General features: G+C 40.3%; 1 protein-coding gene across 1 annotated transcript; it reads left to right on the top strand.

Annotated features, from left to right (window-relative positions):
• The first annotated feature begins 2,106 nt into the window (after positions 1-2,106).
• On the top strand, positions 2,107-11,158 carry LOC146659963 (uncharacterized). Its single transcript, XM_085421933.1, has 5 exons — positions 2,107-2,201; positions 6,388-6,747; positions 7,275-7,544; positions 10,075-10,128; positions 10,255-11,158. Exons 1-5 carry the CDS (start codon positions 2,108-2,110, stop codon positions 10,350-10,352), a joined length of 876 nt encoding a protein of 291 aa, XP_085278059.1. The 5' UTR covers position 2,107; the 3' UTR covers positions 10,353-11,158.
• The last annotated feature ends 5,401 nt before the right edge of the window (positions 11,159-16,559 follow it).

Below are 16,559 nucleotides of genomic sequence, written 5' to 3'. Positions count from 1 at the left end.
TTAATTTTATGACTTTAGACTTGACTTGAAAAAATGTTCTAAGACTTGTGACTTGACTTGGACTTTTACACCAATGACTTGGGACTTGAATTGGACTTGAACCGGTTTACTTGAAAAGACTTGATATTTTACCCCAAATATAAAATTTAACATGCATATTATATAGAGATTGAAAATGTGACGTCATTCACGGGTAGAACCGCAAAGGATTCTGGGAACTCGTGGCAAGCGGTACTAGCGCACGCAGGCTTTCAATTAAAATCAGTTACACAGCGATAAAAAGAAACACAAAAATGTCAAGAAGCTGTTGTATTATTAACTGCAATAGCCGGTCGCATGACAGCCACGGGAAGCCGACGGGTAAAGAGATCGGTTGTTATCGGATTACGTCGTTGAAGAGAAATTGTTCGAGCCATGTTTCCGAAGTAACAAAGACGCGACTGGATTGCAGCCATTCAAAGATCAAATATAACGTCCCAGAACACTCCAGCTCACAGGTTAGTCTGCTCCAAGCATTTACACGAAGGTCAGTCTGCTGTTGTAGTTAATGCGTCATTTTTCTTAACATAATTGGTGATATAGGTTACAAGCAAGTCTGGCGCTGAACAGAAATTGTCGCGCTATGCTCCTTTATTTATTGTGCATAAATAGTGAATTGTCCTGACACAATATTGCGTTTCGCTTCTGTTATTATGGTACATTGACAAAAACACATACTTTTATTCACAGGATAAAACAGTTGTTTTGTATCACTAATTGTCCAGTACGATTACAGCATACAGTATTGTTGTCACTGCTACATTTCTGTGATGGGTACCAGAAATTATTTCTACTACTAATTAATTACCGTTGAGCTCAAAGGTCCTATTTATAAACGGTTAACGAATGTGTATTTATGAAGACGATTTGTGAGACTGGTAAACTTATGATACGTACGATGGTCTTTACTTTCTACACGGTGCATTTCAAGGTCCTGCACCCATCCGTCGGTAAACTGTACCTGGGCTTGTTGCAGTGACCGGAAGTTACTAAACTTCATGAGTGTATGCACTCACTCCAAGAACCGTATGCTTATAAATATGCATATAAATATGCTACGATGAGATAGCTGACTTCATCTAACTAGCAAATGTTGTCCAGGCTACGTTGGTGATACAGTTTTTTTAATGTGTATGATATTTTTGTCATGCGATTTTAAAGCTGGTCCTACAACCGCATCCAAGAATAACATGCAGCTTATCTCAGAACTGTCGGTGAAAATTATTCTTGGAGCTAGGTTTAATTGAGCTGCATTTTAAAGAGGTGCAATTTCACAATTTGTGTATATTTTCTAAGTTCACTATTTTGTCATGTGTTGAGAAAAACACAGATTTTAAAATTACATGGTCTAATATTTACATTTAGCATAACTGCAACATGCTTTTTTTCGGGGGTTTTTTAAAGACTCGAAAGGACTTGAAATTCAAAGTTTCAGACTTGTGACTTGACTCGGACTTTTACACCAGTGACTTGAGACTCGACTCTGACTTGCCTGACATTACTTGAGACTTGACTTGAGACTTGAGGATAAAGACTTGAGACTTACTTGAGACTTGCAAAACAATGACTTGGTCCCACCTCTGGGAGTCACAGCTCTGAGACACCAGGTACACTTTCCAACATTTTACTCTTTAAAACTGAACCTACAAACATATACAGTGGAGTCAGTCCCAAAGTGTGCAGCCAACAGGTGCAGACTGTCAGTGGATCTGCTCCTGTGCATCAGACTGACCCTTTACACCAACATGGTTGAGACATTCTAACAACACTCAGAGGAAAAGTGAAGTTTGACGTTGTAAAATTTTCATGACACCAAATAAACGTGTAAAAGGCTGAAAAAGGCTGATCGTGAAACTCACTGGACCCTGATGAGAGATGATTTCATCAACATGTTGGGCAGCAACCTCCTGCTGCAAAACTCGTTTTGCTTTGTTTTGTACCCCACACAGATTCGTTATGCTGGGAGGAAGTGACCCCCCCACACACACACACACCCCCCACCCTGGAGTATTTAATCTGCGCGCTCTCGCAGTAGGAAATCTTTATCCTGTGGTTTCAGTCAGGAAACATGTCAAGCGCTGTTTCGTGTGAGCGCCATCGTAGCTTGAATTTGTCAAAGTGGGGGAGGACATCATGGATTATTCTCTGCTTTGTGGTCTCAGGTACATGTTTGTTTTATTTTGTTAAATTTTGTGTTATTTTTGTGATGAGGATCTTGAACCGTCTCTTGAAATATTCATAAACGTATTTCTGATTTGGTTTCTGGCAATGTGACATTTCAGTTGCTTCTGTGTTGTTATTAATTTAAGAAGCTGCGAGCATTTCAGTGTTAAACCTCAAAGATACCGGCAGAAATGTGACCCTTCACAATAAAAGTCTGTCCTGAATGGAGACATCTTAGCTCGTCATGAATAAAGAGAATAATTTGGATCATGGACTCTAACATCTAGAGTCTGGCATATGTTTTTTATGATCTTTCCCTCTGCAGTGAGGGGCAGAACTAATTTTCAGCCAAACTGAAAGTTAACCCATTTTTTCTAACTTTATTTATTATTCACATAAAAAGCTTGTAGTGAATGAATCTATGTGACTTCTTAGCTTGCTCTTTTTTTGATTTAGAGCTCATTCTCTGAATCTTTCTCTGCATTTGTTTCAGAATGGAACTCTTTAAAAAAATATATTTTTAAGGAGCTGCAAAGAGTTTACTTTAGTTGACCCATTTCCTCTCTGAAGATGTCGATGACAAAGTAACACAAAGTATTGAGGTTACCTCTTCCTGTGGTTTAAACAGATGTAAAATTTCTGCAGGTGCCAACCAGCTGAAACATGTAATAGTTTCTCGGGAACTGATAAAGTAAACCTTAACAACAACAATTCACAAATTAAAATGCAATCATGCTGGAATCGTTTAGTTTTGTTGGTACAGACATGGTGCTTATCATCAATGAGTGGCTGAAGCCTGTATGACCACAGTCTCAAAACCTTAACAAATGTGTGGACAGTTCTAAACTGTTACATGTTCAATGTTAAAGGTAACTGTAACATAAATGCTGTGTCAGATACTGAATTGCCTCCTAAAACAATCAGAATCCCAGCTGTTAGCAAACATGCAGGGATACACTCATTCATTCTGTCTAAGCTAACAGCTAATGTTAAAAGACAAACTCAAAAGTTGTCATTTTAAGCCACATAAACACGTCAGCTTTTATCTATTATATTTACCTGTATGTAAGAAGGAAGTGCCGCTGGGATCAAATCTCTTTGACCAGCAAAGGTAGCAGCAAGCTTAAAGACAAGATACTAGAGACGGTTAAATTCAACGATAGATATAAGCTCCAGATCAGATCCTTCTGCAAAGTACATTACATTAAAAAATATGAAATTCAATTCAAATTTATTTACACAGCGCCAAATCACAACAACAGTCGCCTCAATGTGCTTTATATTGTACAGTAGAGCCTACAATAATACATACAGAGAAAAACCCAAAAAGCAAGCACTTTGGCGACAGTGGGAAGGAAAAACTCCCTTTTAACAGGAAGAAACCTCCGGCAGAGCCAGGCTCAGGGAGGGGCGGGGCCATCTGCTGCCAGTGTGCTGACCTAGCAGCAGTCCCGAACATAACGATTTCCAAACAGCCAGAAATGTTAAAAAGCAACTGTTTGGGGGAGTGTAGCTGAGACTGTTTCACAGGTACACATGTGCCGCACTGTTTCTTGTGAACAGTCTGTGATGATAATCCACCCGATTCATGAAAAATGAAGAGACTTTTAATTAAAGACAGAAAGGCATGAACACTGAATGACGAGATAAACCACCATAACATATCACAGGGTTAAAAGAAACAAGTTCAAGAAAAGCTTGTCATCCATCCATATTCTCAAGTTCTTGTATACTTGTACACCCTTTGGTATCAGATGTAAAACTGCTAAGTCAGCACAGTGCTGTAGATGAGATTTCGAGTACACCATAAATGTTTTCGCTTTGTGAGCGTTTACGTTTGTGAGTGATATTCAGTCTGAAGCTCTGCCCGCAGCACAGAGGGAGCGCGTGCATAAATATCAGTATCATCAGCATAGAGGTGTGTTTCTGCTTCGGTGTGTTTTTCGGAAAAACACAGCTTGCTCAGATCAGATGAGATTAGAAAGTTTCACTTGTGCAGCTGTGATGGGAATTACACACATTCAGCATTTCAGTGAACTTCCTGACTGACTGCCAGCAGTTTAAATTCTAATGAGCTACAAATCTGTTAAAAGACTCATTGAAAGACCAAGCACTGGTCTCTCATAGAGAGCAAAGACACAAATGCAATGTAAGGAAAAAACGGAGCTTGGTGTTTATATCAAAGCACAACCAGTAGGACGCTGAGAACCACGAGAAATATGCATCATTATCTTTGTTTAGATTGTGAGGCAAACGCAGCCCAGCCCTAACACAAGAGTGTTGGTGCATATTAAGAGGTTAACCACTCCTATAACTGTAAGAGGATGAAAGCTAATGTTTCTCACTGAAACATTTAGCAAGAAGAGTTGTTGTTCCAAACTGCTTTTGATGCCGGTCCCAGACTTAAACTTCAGTTATGCACAAAGACATAAAGGAGAGTGCTGTACCAGCATCACGGTCTCTTCAGTTAGAATATGAAAAGTAACTTGTTGTTTATGTTTATGCTGATTGGTTGTTTTTGTCACTTTCAACAGTTTTTGCGCTTGAATTTGGCTGTTGGGAAATGTTGGTGTACACTGTACATATTTTTGGGGGAAGTGAAAATAGAAGCAAGTAACGATGCAGATCCACTAAAAATAACGTCTTCCCAAAGTTCTTCTTTCAGGGATTTTTAAAGAAAATTCCTCTGTGTCACTTCTTGTTTAAGTTCTTGAAGCGTGACCAGCAGGCGACCCTCACGACTGTTCTGGTTTCTACTTTACCTTCATTCATCTGCAGGAAAACTTTTATGCAATGTCACCTCTTCTTCTCACCATCAATACAGACTAAATGTTTATATCAGTAAAGAATTTTAAAGATAAAACAGCCTCCTCTGTTCTCATTACATACATGATGTCATTTGGAATGAGTCTGCCTGTCATGTGTTTGTACTGTATTTAATAATTTGCAGGTATCAGCGTTGTCTTTTGTCCTGTATCTCTACTCTCACTCAACCAGTTGCAGCCAGAAGTTTCTTCCTGTTAAAAGGAAGTTTTTCCTTCCTGCGGTCACCAAGTGCTTGTTTATAGGGGGTTGTTGCTGATATTTAGTTCTAATTACATACAATATAAAACACGTCGAGGTAACTGTTGTTGTGATTTGGAGTTAATGGATGAAACTGAAAGTTCCACTAAGAAGGTTGCTGTTGTTAAAGGATGTGTTTTAAACCAAACCATAATGTTTCCTGCGACCTGGATTTGCTTCTAGGATTTTCCGTGTTTCTGTTTTGGATTCCTTCATGTCTTGCTTCAGTCATCTCCTCTTGTCTTTGATGCGTTAGTATTCTTGTCGATCTAACTTCTCCTTATTTTCTGTTTTACTTTGAAATTTGTTCATATTTTCATGCCTTGCATTAGTTTTCCTTGTGTTTCTGATTTTCTTGATTAGTTTCACCTGCCTTTCTCTCCTGTGTCTAACACCTCCTCCAATCTTTCCTGCATGGTCAACACGTCTTCTATGCTCCTCAGTTGTGCTCCTCATGCCTGCTTGGATTTGATCTTTTGGACTTTGCTAGTGTTTTGTCTTCTGCATCAGCCTCAATAAAAGGGCAGCTACTCCTCCTTGTGCATTTGGGTCCCTGAAACAACAGTGGCCCTCGAGTGGCTCACTAAACAGAAACTTAAAATGTGGAAAAACCCAGTACTGTAAGTTTTGTCCCTGACTCCGTTTAAAGCTGACCCTTCCTTATTATAACCTTTGCATCCAGTAACTGCAGAGAAACAGTTTTAAAACATTCCCTCATGAGTCACATACTTACTGTAAAGCCTGTGAATTTCAGCCGCACTAGTTTATCAGACACGGAGGTATGAAACTTGGGTAGAAGGCTGCACTCCAGCTTTCCCATGACCACAAGACAGAAGTGGTTCTTTGTATGAAGCTACACATTGGTTGGTAAAATAGCCCAGTGATGACCACAGCCACAAATAATAAAACAGTGTGGTCTTTGGTTTGTGTGTCTGTGCTGCTGTCAGTGTATTCACAACCAATCACAGGTTTAAAGAGGAAGAGGGCATTTCTGTGTCACACTGCTCTTGGACATGACATCACAACTTCCTGTTTTTTAAAGCATGTTGTAAACACTGTTTTTAACGGTGCTATATCAATAAAGTTGTTTTTGACAGTTCATGTTTACTGGCTGTCTTTCAGGTGCTTTCTCTTTGGTCACTGTTCACCAGCCTGCTGTGCTCTCTGCAGCTCTGGGTCAGGATATCATCATGCCCTGTGAGCTCCGGCTGCAAGATGAGAAGCTCCTGTCCCAGCCCATCCTCTACTGGTGGAAATTAAATGAGATGGCTGCTGATTTCATACGGTTGATCCCCTCACAGACCCCGAACAATAGCCGTGCAACCCTTCTGGACAATAACGGGATGTCAACAAACAAGTCAATGATTCTGAAAAGTGTGCAGTGGGCTGACAGCGGGAAGTACCGGTGCAAGCTCTCGCTTCACACAGAGAGGAATGGAAATTTTAGGCAGAAGGGGGACACAACTTCCCTTGTGGTTTACGGTAAATACAAGGCAGAAGATTTGTTGTTTTTTTGTTTATTGCTTCACATGGGCGACCAAACGTAGTCACATTTCACAGTATTCACATCTACTGACTCTTGTTCTGCAGAGTTTGGCTGACAGAGAGGAGGTTTAAGGTTAAAGGTCAGGGGTTAGATTACATTAGACCGTGTCAGGAGGACAGAACAGCCCTCTGTGGCACGTGCACGTGAACAGTTTCCTCTGCAGACCTACAGAGCAGTCTGCAGAAAAGCTGTGAAATATTTGCTCTGAGTATGGAGGTAAAAAACACAGAAAGAAAAACAATGAGGGAAAGGCGACCTGTGTAAAAAGATTCACATGAAAGAGGAATTAAACTAGAGCTGACATCCTGTTTGATATTCTGTTTGAAAAAGAACTTTTAATTAGTGAATACATTTATTATTTATGTTAAATACTTCTGGTTCCAGTGATTAAACCCGAACTTCTGAAAGAATTTTATAAAAATATGTGTCTATGACCGTGCTGTACGTGTGTCTCTTGTTTCAGGCGCCACGGTCTTTAATGTCACCAAACACGCTCCCTGCATGCTAGGCTGTGAGGTCAGCGTGACGCGGGATGCTGGATTTTCTTTGCACATTTTTCACAACGGCCGTCGACTCCAAAATGTTACCTCAGCTCCAGGAGACGCCGACGCCGCTCTGCCGTACGTCACTCTCTCTGAGACCGTACCTCTGTGGTCGCGTGGGAAATACGAGTGCCAGCTGCACCTGAGGGATGACGTGATTACAAAGAGCATCTTCCACAGCAACCTGTCTGGTAATCAATTCAATTCAATTTTATTTATACAGCACCAAATCACAACACTGCTGCTAACGGCCATCTGCTGCAACCAGCTGGGGTGAGAGAAGGAAGACAGGACAAAAGACATGCTGTGGAAGAGAGACAGAGATTAATGACAAGAGTGATTCAGTGCAGAGAGGTCTGTGAACACATAGTGATTGAGAAGGGTGACTGAAACTCTTCAAATAAGCCTCTGCAGATGATCTGTTAGCTGTTTGACAACTACTCTTTCAAGGATGTTTGATATGAAGGTTGGAGATTGGCCTATAATTAGCTAAGACTGCTGGGTCTAGAGATGCTTTTTGAGTAAAGGTTTAACTACAGCCAGCTTGAAGGCCTTCTGGTACATAGCTGATCATTAGAGATAGGTTGATCATATTTAAGATCGAAGCATTAATTAATGGCAGGACTTCTTTGAGCAGTTTTGTAGGAATGGGGTCTAAAAGACACGTTGATGGTTTGGAGGAAGTAATTATTGAAGTTAACTCAGAAAGATCACTTGGAGAAAAAGAGTCTAAGGGCATTGAAGATGATAACAGTGGGTGGATTATATTCTTAAACTTAGTTACAGCGCTTTGAGAAAGACATCTACTTTGATAAAGTCTACTCTCCACTGCTGTGTAATCAATTATTGTAAATGTAAATGTTATCAGGAAATGATCAGACAGGAGAGGGTTTTCAGGAAACACTGTTAAATGTTCAGTTTCTATGCCATATGTTAAAACAAGATCTAGAGTGTGATTAAAGTGGTGGGTGGGTTCTTTTACATTTGAGAGAAACCAATTGAGTCTAATAACAGATTAAATGCCATGTTGAGGCTGTCATTTTTAGCATCTACATGGATGTTAAAATCACCCACAATAATTATTTTATCTGAGCTCAGAACTAAATTAGATATAAAGTCTGAGAAATCAGACAGAAACTCTGTGTAAGGCCCAGGTGGACGATAGATGATAACAAGTAAGACTGGTTTCTGAGTTTCACAGCTGGGGTGGACGAGGCGAAGCATCAGGCTTTCAAATGAATTAAAAGTCTGTCTGGGTCTTTCATTAATTAATAGGCTGGTGTGAAAAATTGCTGCCACACCGCCCCCTCGGCCTGTGCTTCGAGATTTCTGGTAGTTAGAATGACTCGGGGGTGTTGATTCATTTAAACTAACATAATCATCCTGCTGCAACCAGGTTTCTGTAAGGCAGAGTAAATCAATTTGTTGATCAATTATTAAGTCATGTACTAACAGAGACTTGGAGGAGAGAGACCTAATATTTAATAATCCACATTTCACTGTTTTACTCTTTGGTTCAGATGTGGATACTGTATTGTTCTTTCTTTGTGATTGTTTATGTTTAAGTTGTTTGTTGCTGGTTTTTAGTTTGTTTTTTGTCTTTTTGGAAGCTGACACAGTCTCTATGGAGATGGGTTTTTGGGGGGGTAGCAGGAGGAGAGAAGCTGCAGAGAGGCGTGTAAGACTGCAACTCTGCTTCCTGGTCCCAACTCTGGATACTCATATTTTGGGGGGTTTAATAAATTTGTCCATATTTCTAGAAATGAGAGCTTTTAGTGACCTCCGATTGAGTCAATCATCAGATTAATCATCGTCCTCCTGAGAGGAATCAATGACACTGCAGATTTTGAACAGTAAAAATTAAGCTTTACAGAAATTTTTTTAACAGGAAATAAGAAAAATCCTGAATTTCTGTGTGAGATTTTCTTTGCACGACTCTGTTCGCTTATGCTTCTTTAAAAGATGAGCTAAAATGTTTTTTAGGGGCACAGCAGCTGTGTGTCTGAAATCTGGACTTTATACTTTCTACAGTTTATTAAAGTTTTTGGTATTTCTTACTTTAATTTAAATTGTGAATTTAGTGATATATCATGTTATATTGTTGTAGTTAAGATGACTTCGTTGAATGAACATGAGCTAATAATTCCTTAATGATGTGATTGTCGTGCTTTTTCCGACGGCACAGCAGGTCGTCTGCTTTTATTTTATTTTGGTGTAGCTTTTCTTATAAATTTGACATTTTTTCTCATATAGTCACAAGTTTTCTTTTCATAAACTGGCCATTAAATCTTTGTAGATTTACTAAATGTTTTTCAGAAACTATTACTTTTACCTTATGGTAAATTTAGCAAGTTTTTGAACCCCTTTGCTCAACCTCTTCAGTGGTTATGTAAGTAAAGTGTCTAAAGACTAGGAAAGAAGTAACTACAGGTATGTTTTAGCATGCTTACCTAAACGACTAGCCTGACTGACTCACTTCGCCATCTTGTGGTACAACGTTGATATTACACAAAAGTACAGCCTGGCTCTCTAACAACTTCAGGCGCTGTCTCTTCAACACAGTACAGATTTTTTTGGACATAAAGTCCATGAAAGGTCTTTCTTTCTTTCTCCCTATGTTGACGTTCACTCTGAGGGGTTTAAACCGATTTCATGTACAATGTGTATCTTTGAAGAGGAAACCTGTTTAATCGTGAAAGGTTTTTTTCTCATTGGTTTCAGAAGTTGGAGAAGGTGATAAAAATGAGTCCACTACATGTTCATCAGCGCGTCATGGTGAGTTTGTCGTTTAAGCTTCTAGAAATATGCTCTTACTGGAAAAAGGACTCCAACACTGCACTCGTGTGTTATTGATAATGGGATCAAACTTCACACAAAGGGTTTTGTGCGTTTTGATTTCAGGCGTGTACCCAGAGCCGTGGTTCTTGTACGTGGCCCTCCTCCTGGTGCCTGTCACCGTCCTCATAGGCCTGTTGAGCGCCATGCTGATGTGCAGATGACTTTATCAGCATTTGGCTGGAATGGAGAGGCGGAGATGCAGCTGTGGAGATCCAGTCTGCCCGGAAATAATCAGAAATATTTAGTAAAGGTTTATCAGTGATAAAAGGCTGCAAATATTTATCAGTTTCCTCATCACTCAACTTTTAGAAACACATCAAGGTAACAAAAGACATTAAAGTGGTAACTATCGAGGGAACGAACTACAAAAACAAACAAAAAACGCTGCAAAATTTAACTGAAATGTTCACCACCAGGGGGCTCCACCCTGTTTTTTTCCCCTTTGCCAAGCCGCCATTGTAAATGAGGGTTTACTGTTAAAGAGCTGCCTTTAAGTAAAGGTTCAACTAACTCACCACACTATTCTTTCACAAAAACTGATATTACAGTACATCAGTAAGTAAAACTGACTCATGTCAAACGTTTCACAGATAAAAATCTCAAAGTGCTTCACAATAAAACACCAGAAATAAAAGTATTAGATGTCAAAGTCAGCCAGGACAGCCCAGCCATGTTTTTACCTCGAGATAATATCTGTTTGAGACACTATGCTGACATAGAGACACAGCGGCTACTTCGTTAAATTCTACTAACAGCTTCAGTTCATTATAAACGCAGAGTTTTTACAATAAGCACCTTAAAGCGCACGTTTCTGTTTCTTAGACGCTCCTGGTTTGTATTAGCGTGTTGTACCTTAAAAGCTTAACCAGGGACAACATCTACCTATCAGCTATGGCTCTAACTCCTACATACATGGGATCTTTATTAATGTAATAATGTTTACATGCATTACTAATGGAATGAATTATTAATCTAACTATAATATGTGAATAAACCGTGATTCTTACAGGTCTTTGTTTGTCTTTTGTGCATTTTATTTTGAAAGGTTTTGCTGTTGTGGATCTTTGTGAAACTTTGTTCTGGTTCCTCTTTCATCAGAAATGTGTTTTGTTTTGTTAGCTGTCACTTCCTGGCTCCTCAGAGGTATAAAACCATCGTTACGATTACACTCAGAGTTTTTTCTTTATGAACTGAAACATTTCTTGTAATTTTAACATCTCAGATGATGTTAGTCATTCATACGTTGCTGCATAGTCTGGATTACCAAAAACCAGCATCTCGAGTTTCATCTCCACTGAAATCTCAGTTGCCCCAACAGGGATTTATTACTGAAGCATTAAAAGGACATAACACAGTGTTGATAAAGTTGCACAGAGAGGTAAAATGACAGCTTAATATTATTTTGAGGACTTTCAAAAAAGAAGAGAAACCCTGCAGCGTGTTGAAAGGATGCTTCAGCCTAGAAACCGTTAAAAATACTGTTATGAATACATTTTATTGTAACTGAATCTCTAACATTAATATTAAAACCACGTCTGAGCTGTTAAACACCTCAGTGAAGCTGTGACAGCCGGCTAAACGGTCCCACCAACGGTCGTTTCAACAACGCGCAGCTTGGATTGATTTTTCTCAGCGGCCGTCATTGTGTGTGTGTGTGTGTGTGTGTGCATGTTTTTATGCACCATTAAAGGCTAAAATGGGGACTTGTGGTTAATAAAAGCAGCTGTGAAACCTCACTGCTGCCACCTAAAATGACAGATTGAGAAGTTAGCCGTAAAAATGTGAGTGAGCTGGAAACTTTCCGTGTGGTTGTCACTTCTGAGCTATGAATGACAAACAAGGACCTCGCCTGCTGTTCGCTTCAACATTTGGAGACTTATGATGACTAAATATTTCCTTTCTGTGCCCATTCAGTCACACGAGTCAGCCTCTTTCTGTTTGATTTTATTTTTTTCTTTGAATTTATGAATCTTACAGTCTTGCGTTTCCCTGCAGGCATGTTCTTAGCTGACACTCTGTCTGGTCGTCTGCTGCTGTGACCCTTTTATGTTCCCCTAAAAGGTCAAGGGGACGTGGGGAAAGTAACAAGTAGTGTCCGGGTTGAAAAAAGGAGACATGAAGGCAAAGTAGTTTAATTAAAGGTTTTTATGAAGATTTTTATTACTAATAAACTGAAAGTGATGGACAAACCGCTGTCTCCTATAAAAAAAGAGGAAAAATAAGAAAATCAACGAGTTGGTCATGAAACAGAAAAGGAGGTTAAAAAACGTTAAATCAATGTTACGTCCCCTGGCTAGTCTAGGGGGTTGAAGGGACGAACATAAATGTGGATAGAGAAGGAGGAGCCAAGATGGTAATTTTAGAAGGTTTATTTAATACTGGTGATGGGATTTGGGTTCAGACTGAGGTGTAACGTCAGGGAGAGCCAAGGCCAACATAACAAACAAAACATCCCTGACGTAAAAATAAAAGAAACTTACCTAACTCCAAAGAAACAAAATATACAACCTATAACCATAACCTACCTAACAACACATAAACAGGAGAAAACAGGGTGTCAAAACAAAAGGCAGCTCTCCCCTACAAGCAGTCTGAACATGAAGAAAACAACAACGCTCATACAAGATACAAAGGCATGCACAAGTATGCCAACCAAAATGGCCAGAGGGCCCAGAAGCACAGCTCCACAGGCCTTAAATAGTGCTCTGCTGATTACCAATTAGCCAGACTCTGCACAGCATCCAATCAGGACAGAGGAGGTGGAGCCTGGACAAAACAAAGGGTTAATAGGGAGAAGAGACGTCCTCCTGGGGGATGTAACACACACGCTCACCTCTCCACAGACCAGCAGAAAGAAGCCGCCACACACAGCACAGCTGGCACTACAGCTCTTCTTTCGCTGGCCTGAAGTACTCTCTGGGTATTTGCTGAGTACAGCCAGCTGTCCCAGAAAAGGTGACCCTCAAGGCTAGTGATGGGCAGATGAAGCCCCATGAAGCACTGAAGCTTTTCATCCAATTGGTTCACCCCAACGCGAAGCTTCATGAAGCTTCATTTGCTCTAGTAGGACACCTACTGGACGTAAAAATAATAGCTGGCATGAATTTGAAGAGTGTGGCATTTTGCACACAGCCTGTAAATGTCAACAACAAAAGGAGTGTGTAAAACATGTATATTGTAGTGATGGCAGTATACTGTGTATATTTATAGTGGCAGTATGGGAAATGATTATTTGGAAATGCTTGAAATGGAAATGATCATTTACTGTGAGGTGAGGTGTGGTTGGGGTGTGGACAGTAGTTGTGCTTTTGTAACGTTGAGGTATGGACAGCTACACACTGAGGCTTTGAGCCTCAGTCCTGCCTGTTCACATTTTATTCTGTAAAAACTAAATTTTCACTGCTTTTACGTCCTTTTTAGTGGGGAGAACATAGCTAGGATTTAATGATTTAACAAATCTTTTGAATCCTTTGTCCTCCACAATGCTAAATGGCTGTGAGTCCTCAATCACCATGCTGACCAGGTCTTCATCTATTTGAGATTGTTCTCCTGAGGAAAGACAATAAAGACAAAGCACAAATATAAATATCACACACGTAACTTATAACAGTTGTATAATATTGTTATATCATTTAGTAACATTACTGCATGCTATATTATCATTGCATTTGATGGCTCACCTGGTCTTGCTCCACAATCGGTGTTCCTCTTATTCTCATGCAAAGCTCTGTAGTGCCTAAGCATGGATGAGGTGTTGTTGTTATATCCCAGCTCCCTGGCACATAGCAAACACTTCACCTTGTACAAAAGTCAAGACAGCTCAACATAAATTGTATTGCACCATCAGTATCATGACAATACATCTTCTGTAGAAATTTACATACCTTGTTGGGAGGAATAAGATCAAAATGTTCCCACACAGGGGAGGACATCCTCCTCTTCTTAGCTGGCTCCATTCTCTCCTGACTTTCTCTCCTCACTCTCATAAACCTCCAAACTGTCTCCAAACTCTCTCTAACCGCAACTCTCCATCAAACACCCACATTTTGAATGAAGTCTGAGGGTTTATATCGCTGTCATATCTCGCGGCAAAGTTCGAACCACTTCATGAACCAGTCACGTGGTACAGCCGGGCAGCGAGGCTTCGGACGTCATCATTTTCAGCTCCTCCCATAAATGAAGCAAGCCTCGATACGCGCTTCGCGGAAACGCCCCCTCCATTACTCGACACACGCTCCGAAGCCTCGATACAGAACGTCCCATCACTAGTAAAAAGTGCCTCAGAGCAGCACACGGGCGTGTTATCGTACTGTTGTTAAAAGTTCGTTAGTTTTGGAGCAATGGAATTATGAAACAAGTTAGTCCATTGAGGAGCCCTGTACAACACGTCTTCACATGGCTACCAGACACGCCCCCCGTCATTTTGTTATTATTCAATTCAGAACTGCCCAGACCAGACACAGTGACGTTTCACCAGAATCCCTTTGATCTCTGGTCTTCTTTATGACATCAGCACACTAAAACCTATAAATAGGGGAGAGGTTCTCACTCTTGGCAGTCTTTCAAAGAGAGTGGAAGAATTCACTAGGCAGGAAACTACTGGAAACTTGCGTTTCTGACACAGTTGACGGTATTTTTAAAAAATCTTTTAGTTGGTACAGAGATTTAGCATCAACTTCAATTTGAAATATGAGTCTGTCAAATCCTGTTGCATGCAACATGAGAGCCGAGAACGAAAAACTTAAACAGCAAATCAAAGAGCTGAAAAATGAGAATAAAACTCTCAAACAACAAAACTCTACCATACGTGACCTTAAAGTCGAGAACGCCGACCTTAAGGAGCAAAAAAGAGAGCTCATAAATGAGAACAAGATTCTCCAAAAAAACATTGAAGTTCTCTTCAAACGAAGTGGGTTCTCTAAAAACAAGAGGAAAAGAGACCTGCAACTAGAGAATGAAACAATTCACTTCAAAATTCAAGAGCTGGAATATTTGAATACAGTTCTACAGGATTCACAAAGCTCCAATAGCAAAGAAATTCAGCAACACAAAGAGGTGATGCAGGAAATGCAGGATGAAATCAGAGAGCTGCAAAGCAAAAAGGCAGGCTATGTTATAAAAGTGAAAGGCATGGAAAAGGACAACCAGTCTTTAAGAGAGGAAAATGATGTGATGATAAAACGCATGTGTGAGCTGAAAAGGGACTTTGAAAAGGAAAAAGATGACATGCAACAGGAAATACAGGCTGTTAAAACTGAGCTCCATCAGGCAAACACAGCCTTTAAAGAATTACAAGAGAGTGAAGAAAGAAAAAGGATCATGAATGAGGAAAACAAAACAACGGACAGTGAACAGCTCAGACAGACCCTGGAACGCCAATGCTTTGCACATGAAATTGACATATTGAGGCGGCATAACGAACTTCTTGAACAGGACCTCCAGGAGCTTTCCAAAAGGAGTGGTGATTCTCAAAAAGAACTGAAACCACACGATGAGGGTGTGAAAGGAGAATCACGGATCTCCAAAGCCACTGAGAAAGACTCCGAACATGATTTTGAAGTGACCAACAGAGAAAAGGAGTTGTTGTGCCATGAATTTGAGGAAATGCAAAGAGAGCTTGAAGAGGTCAAGAAAAATCTGTATGATTCACAGGAAGAACATAACAATCTGATAAACAACTACGATGTCCAAGTTGACATACTCAAACAACAAAATAAGGCCTTAGAAAATACGGTTAGTGACCTTACCAAAAAGATGTGGAATGGACGGGAAGCGATGAGACAAATGGAAAAGAACTTTCAAGAACAAAGGAAGCTACTCGAAAATCTCCGAGGAGAATTCGAGGAAATTTAGCACAACTACGACTTTGGCCCTCCCTATTAAAGCTGGTTAACGCAGGTTCAATAGGGCTATAACTTAGACAATGGAAGTTCATTTGATTTAATTGGCCCAAAATGAGTGACTGCACCCAGACACTCAGTAGCAAAAAAATTACAGAGATTCAAGAGAGAAAACTGTTTCTGCATAGACTCCTATAGTACTGCAAGTCGTGTCATCGCTTGGTGTCCTGCATAGAGTGCAGGTTTAAGGTATCTACGTATCTTTCAGAATTAGAAGCTATGCTGCGTCAGGGGTTATAACAGCTGTGCCCCCCCCCAACCGGTCGAGGCAGATGGCCGCCCCTCACTGAGCCTGGTTCTGCCGAAAGTTTCTTCCTGTTAAAAGGGAGTTTTTCTTTCCCACCGTCACCAAGTCTAAGGAGCTTGGAGAAAAGCGCCTGGACTTCTTTAACTTAAAGAAGTCCAGGCGCTTTTCTTTCCAAGCTCCTTAGACTACTATGGCCTTGATGACTGATAACCTTCACAGAC

This window comes from Rhamphochromis longiceps, linkage group LG11 (assembly GCF_057381845.1).
Source record: "Rhamphochromis longiceps isolate RC_006_pf linkage group LG11, R_longiceps_female_GT1.1, whole genome shotgun sequence".
Taxonomy (NCBI): domain Eukaryota; kingdom Metazoa; phylum Chordata; class Actinopteri; order Cichliformes; family Cichlidae; genus Rhamphochromis; species Rhamphochromis longiceps.
The sequence above is the reverse complement of the archived record's forward strand: the minus strand, read 5'-3'. Positions and strand labels throughout refer to the sequence as shown.

Bases quoted from the DNA above. Each gene is read 5' to 3' on its own strand.
- LOC146659963 (XM_085421933.1), top strand. From the start codon at position 2,108: ATGTCAAGCGCTGTTTCGTGTGAGCGCCATCGTAGCTTGAATTTGTCA. The intron at 2,202-6,387 runs GTACATGTTTGT...GCTGTCTTTCAG, and splicing joins TCTCTGCTTTGTGGTCTCAG to GTGCTTTCTCTTTGGTCACT. The intron at 10,129-10,254 runs GTGAGTTTGTCG...TTTTGATTTCAG, and splicing joins ATGTTCATCAGCGCGTCATG to GCGTGTACCCAGAGCCGTGG.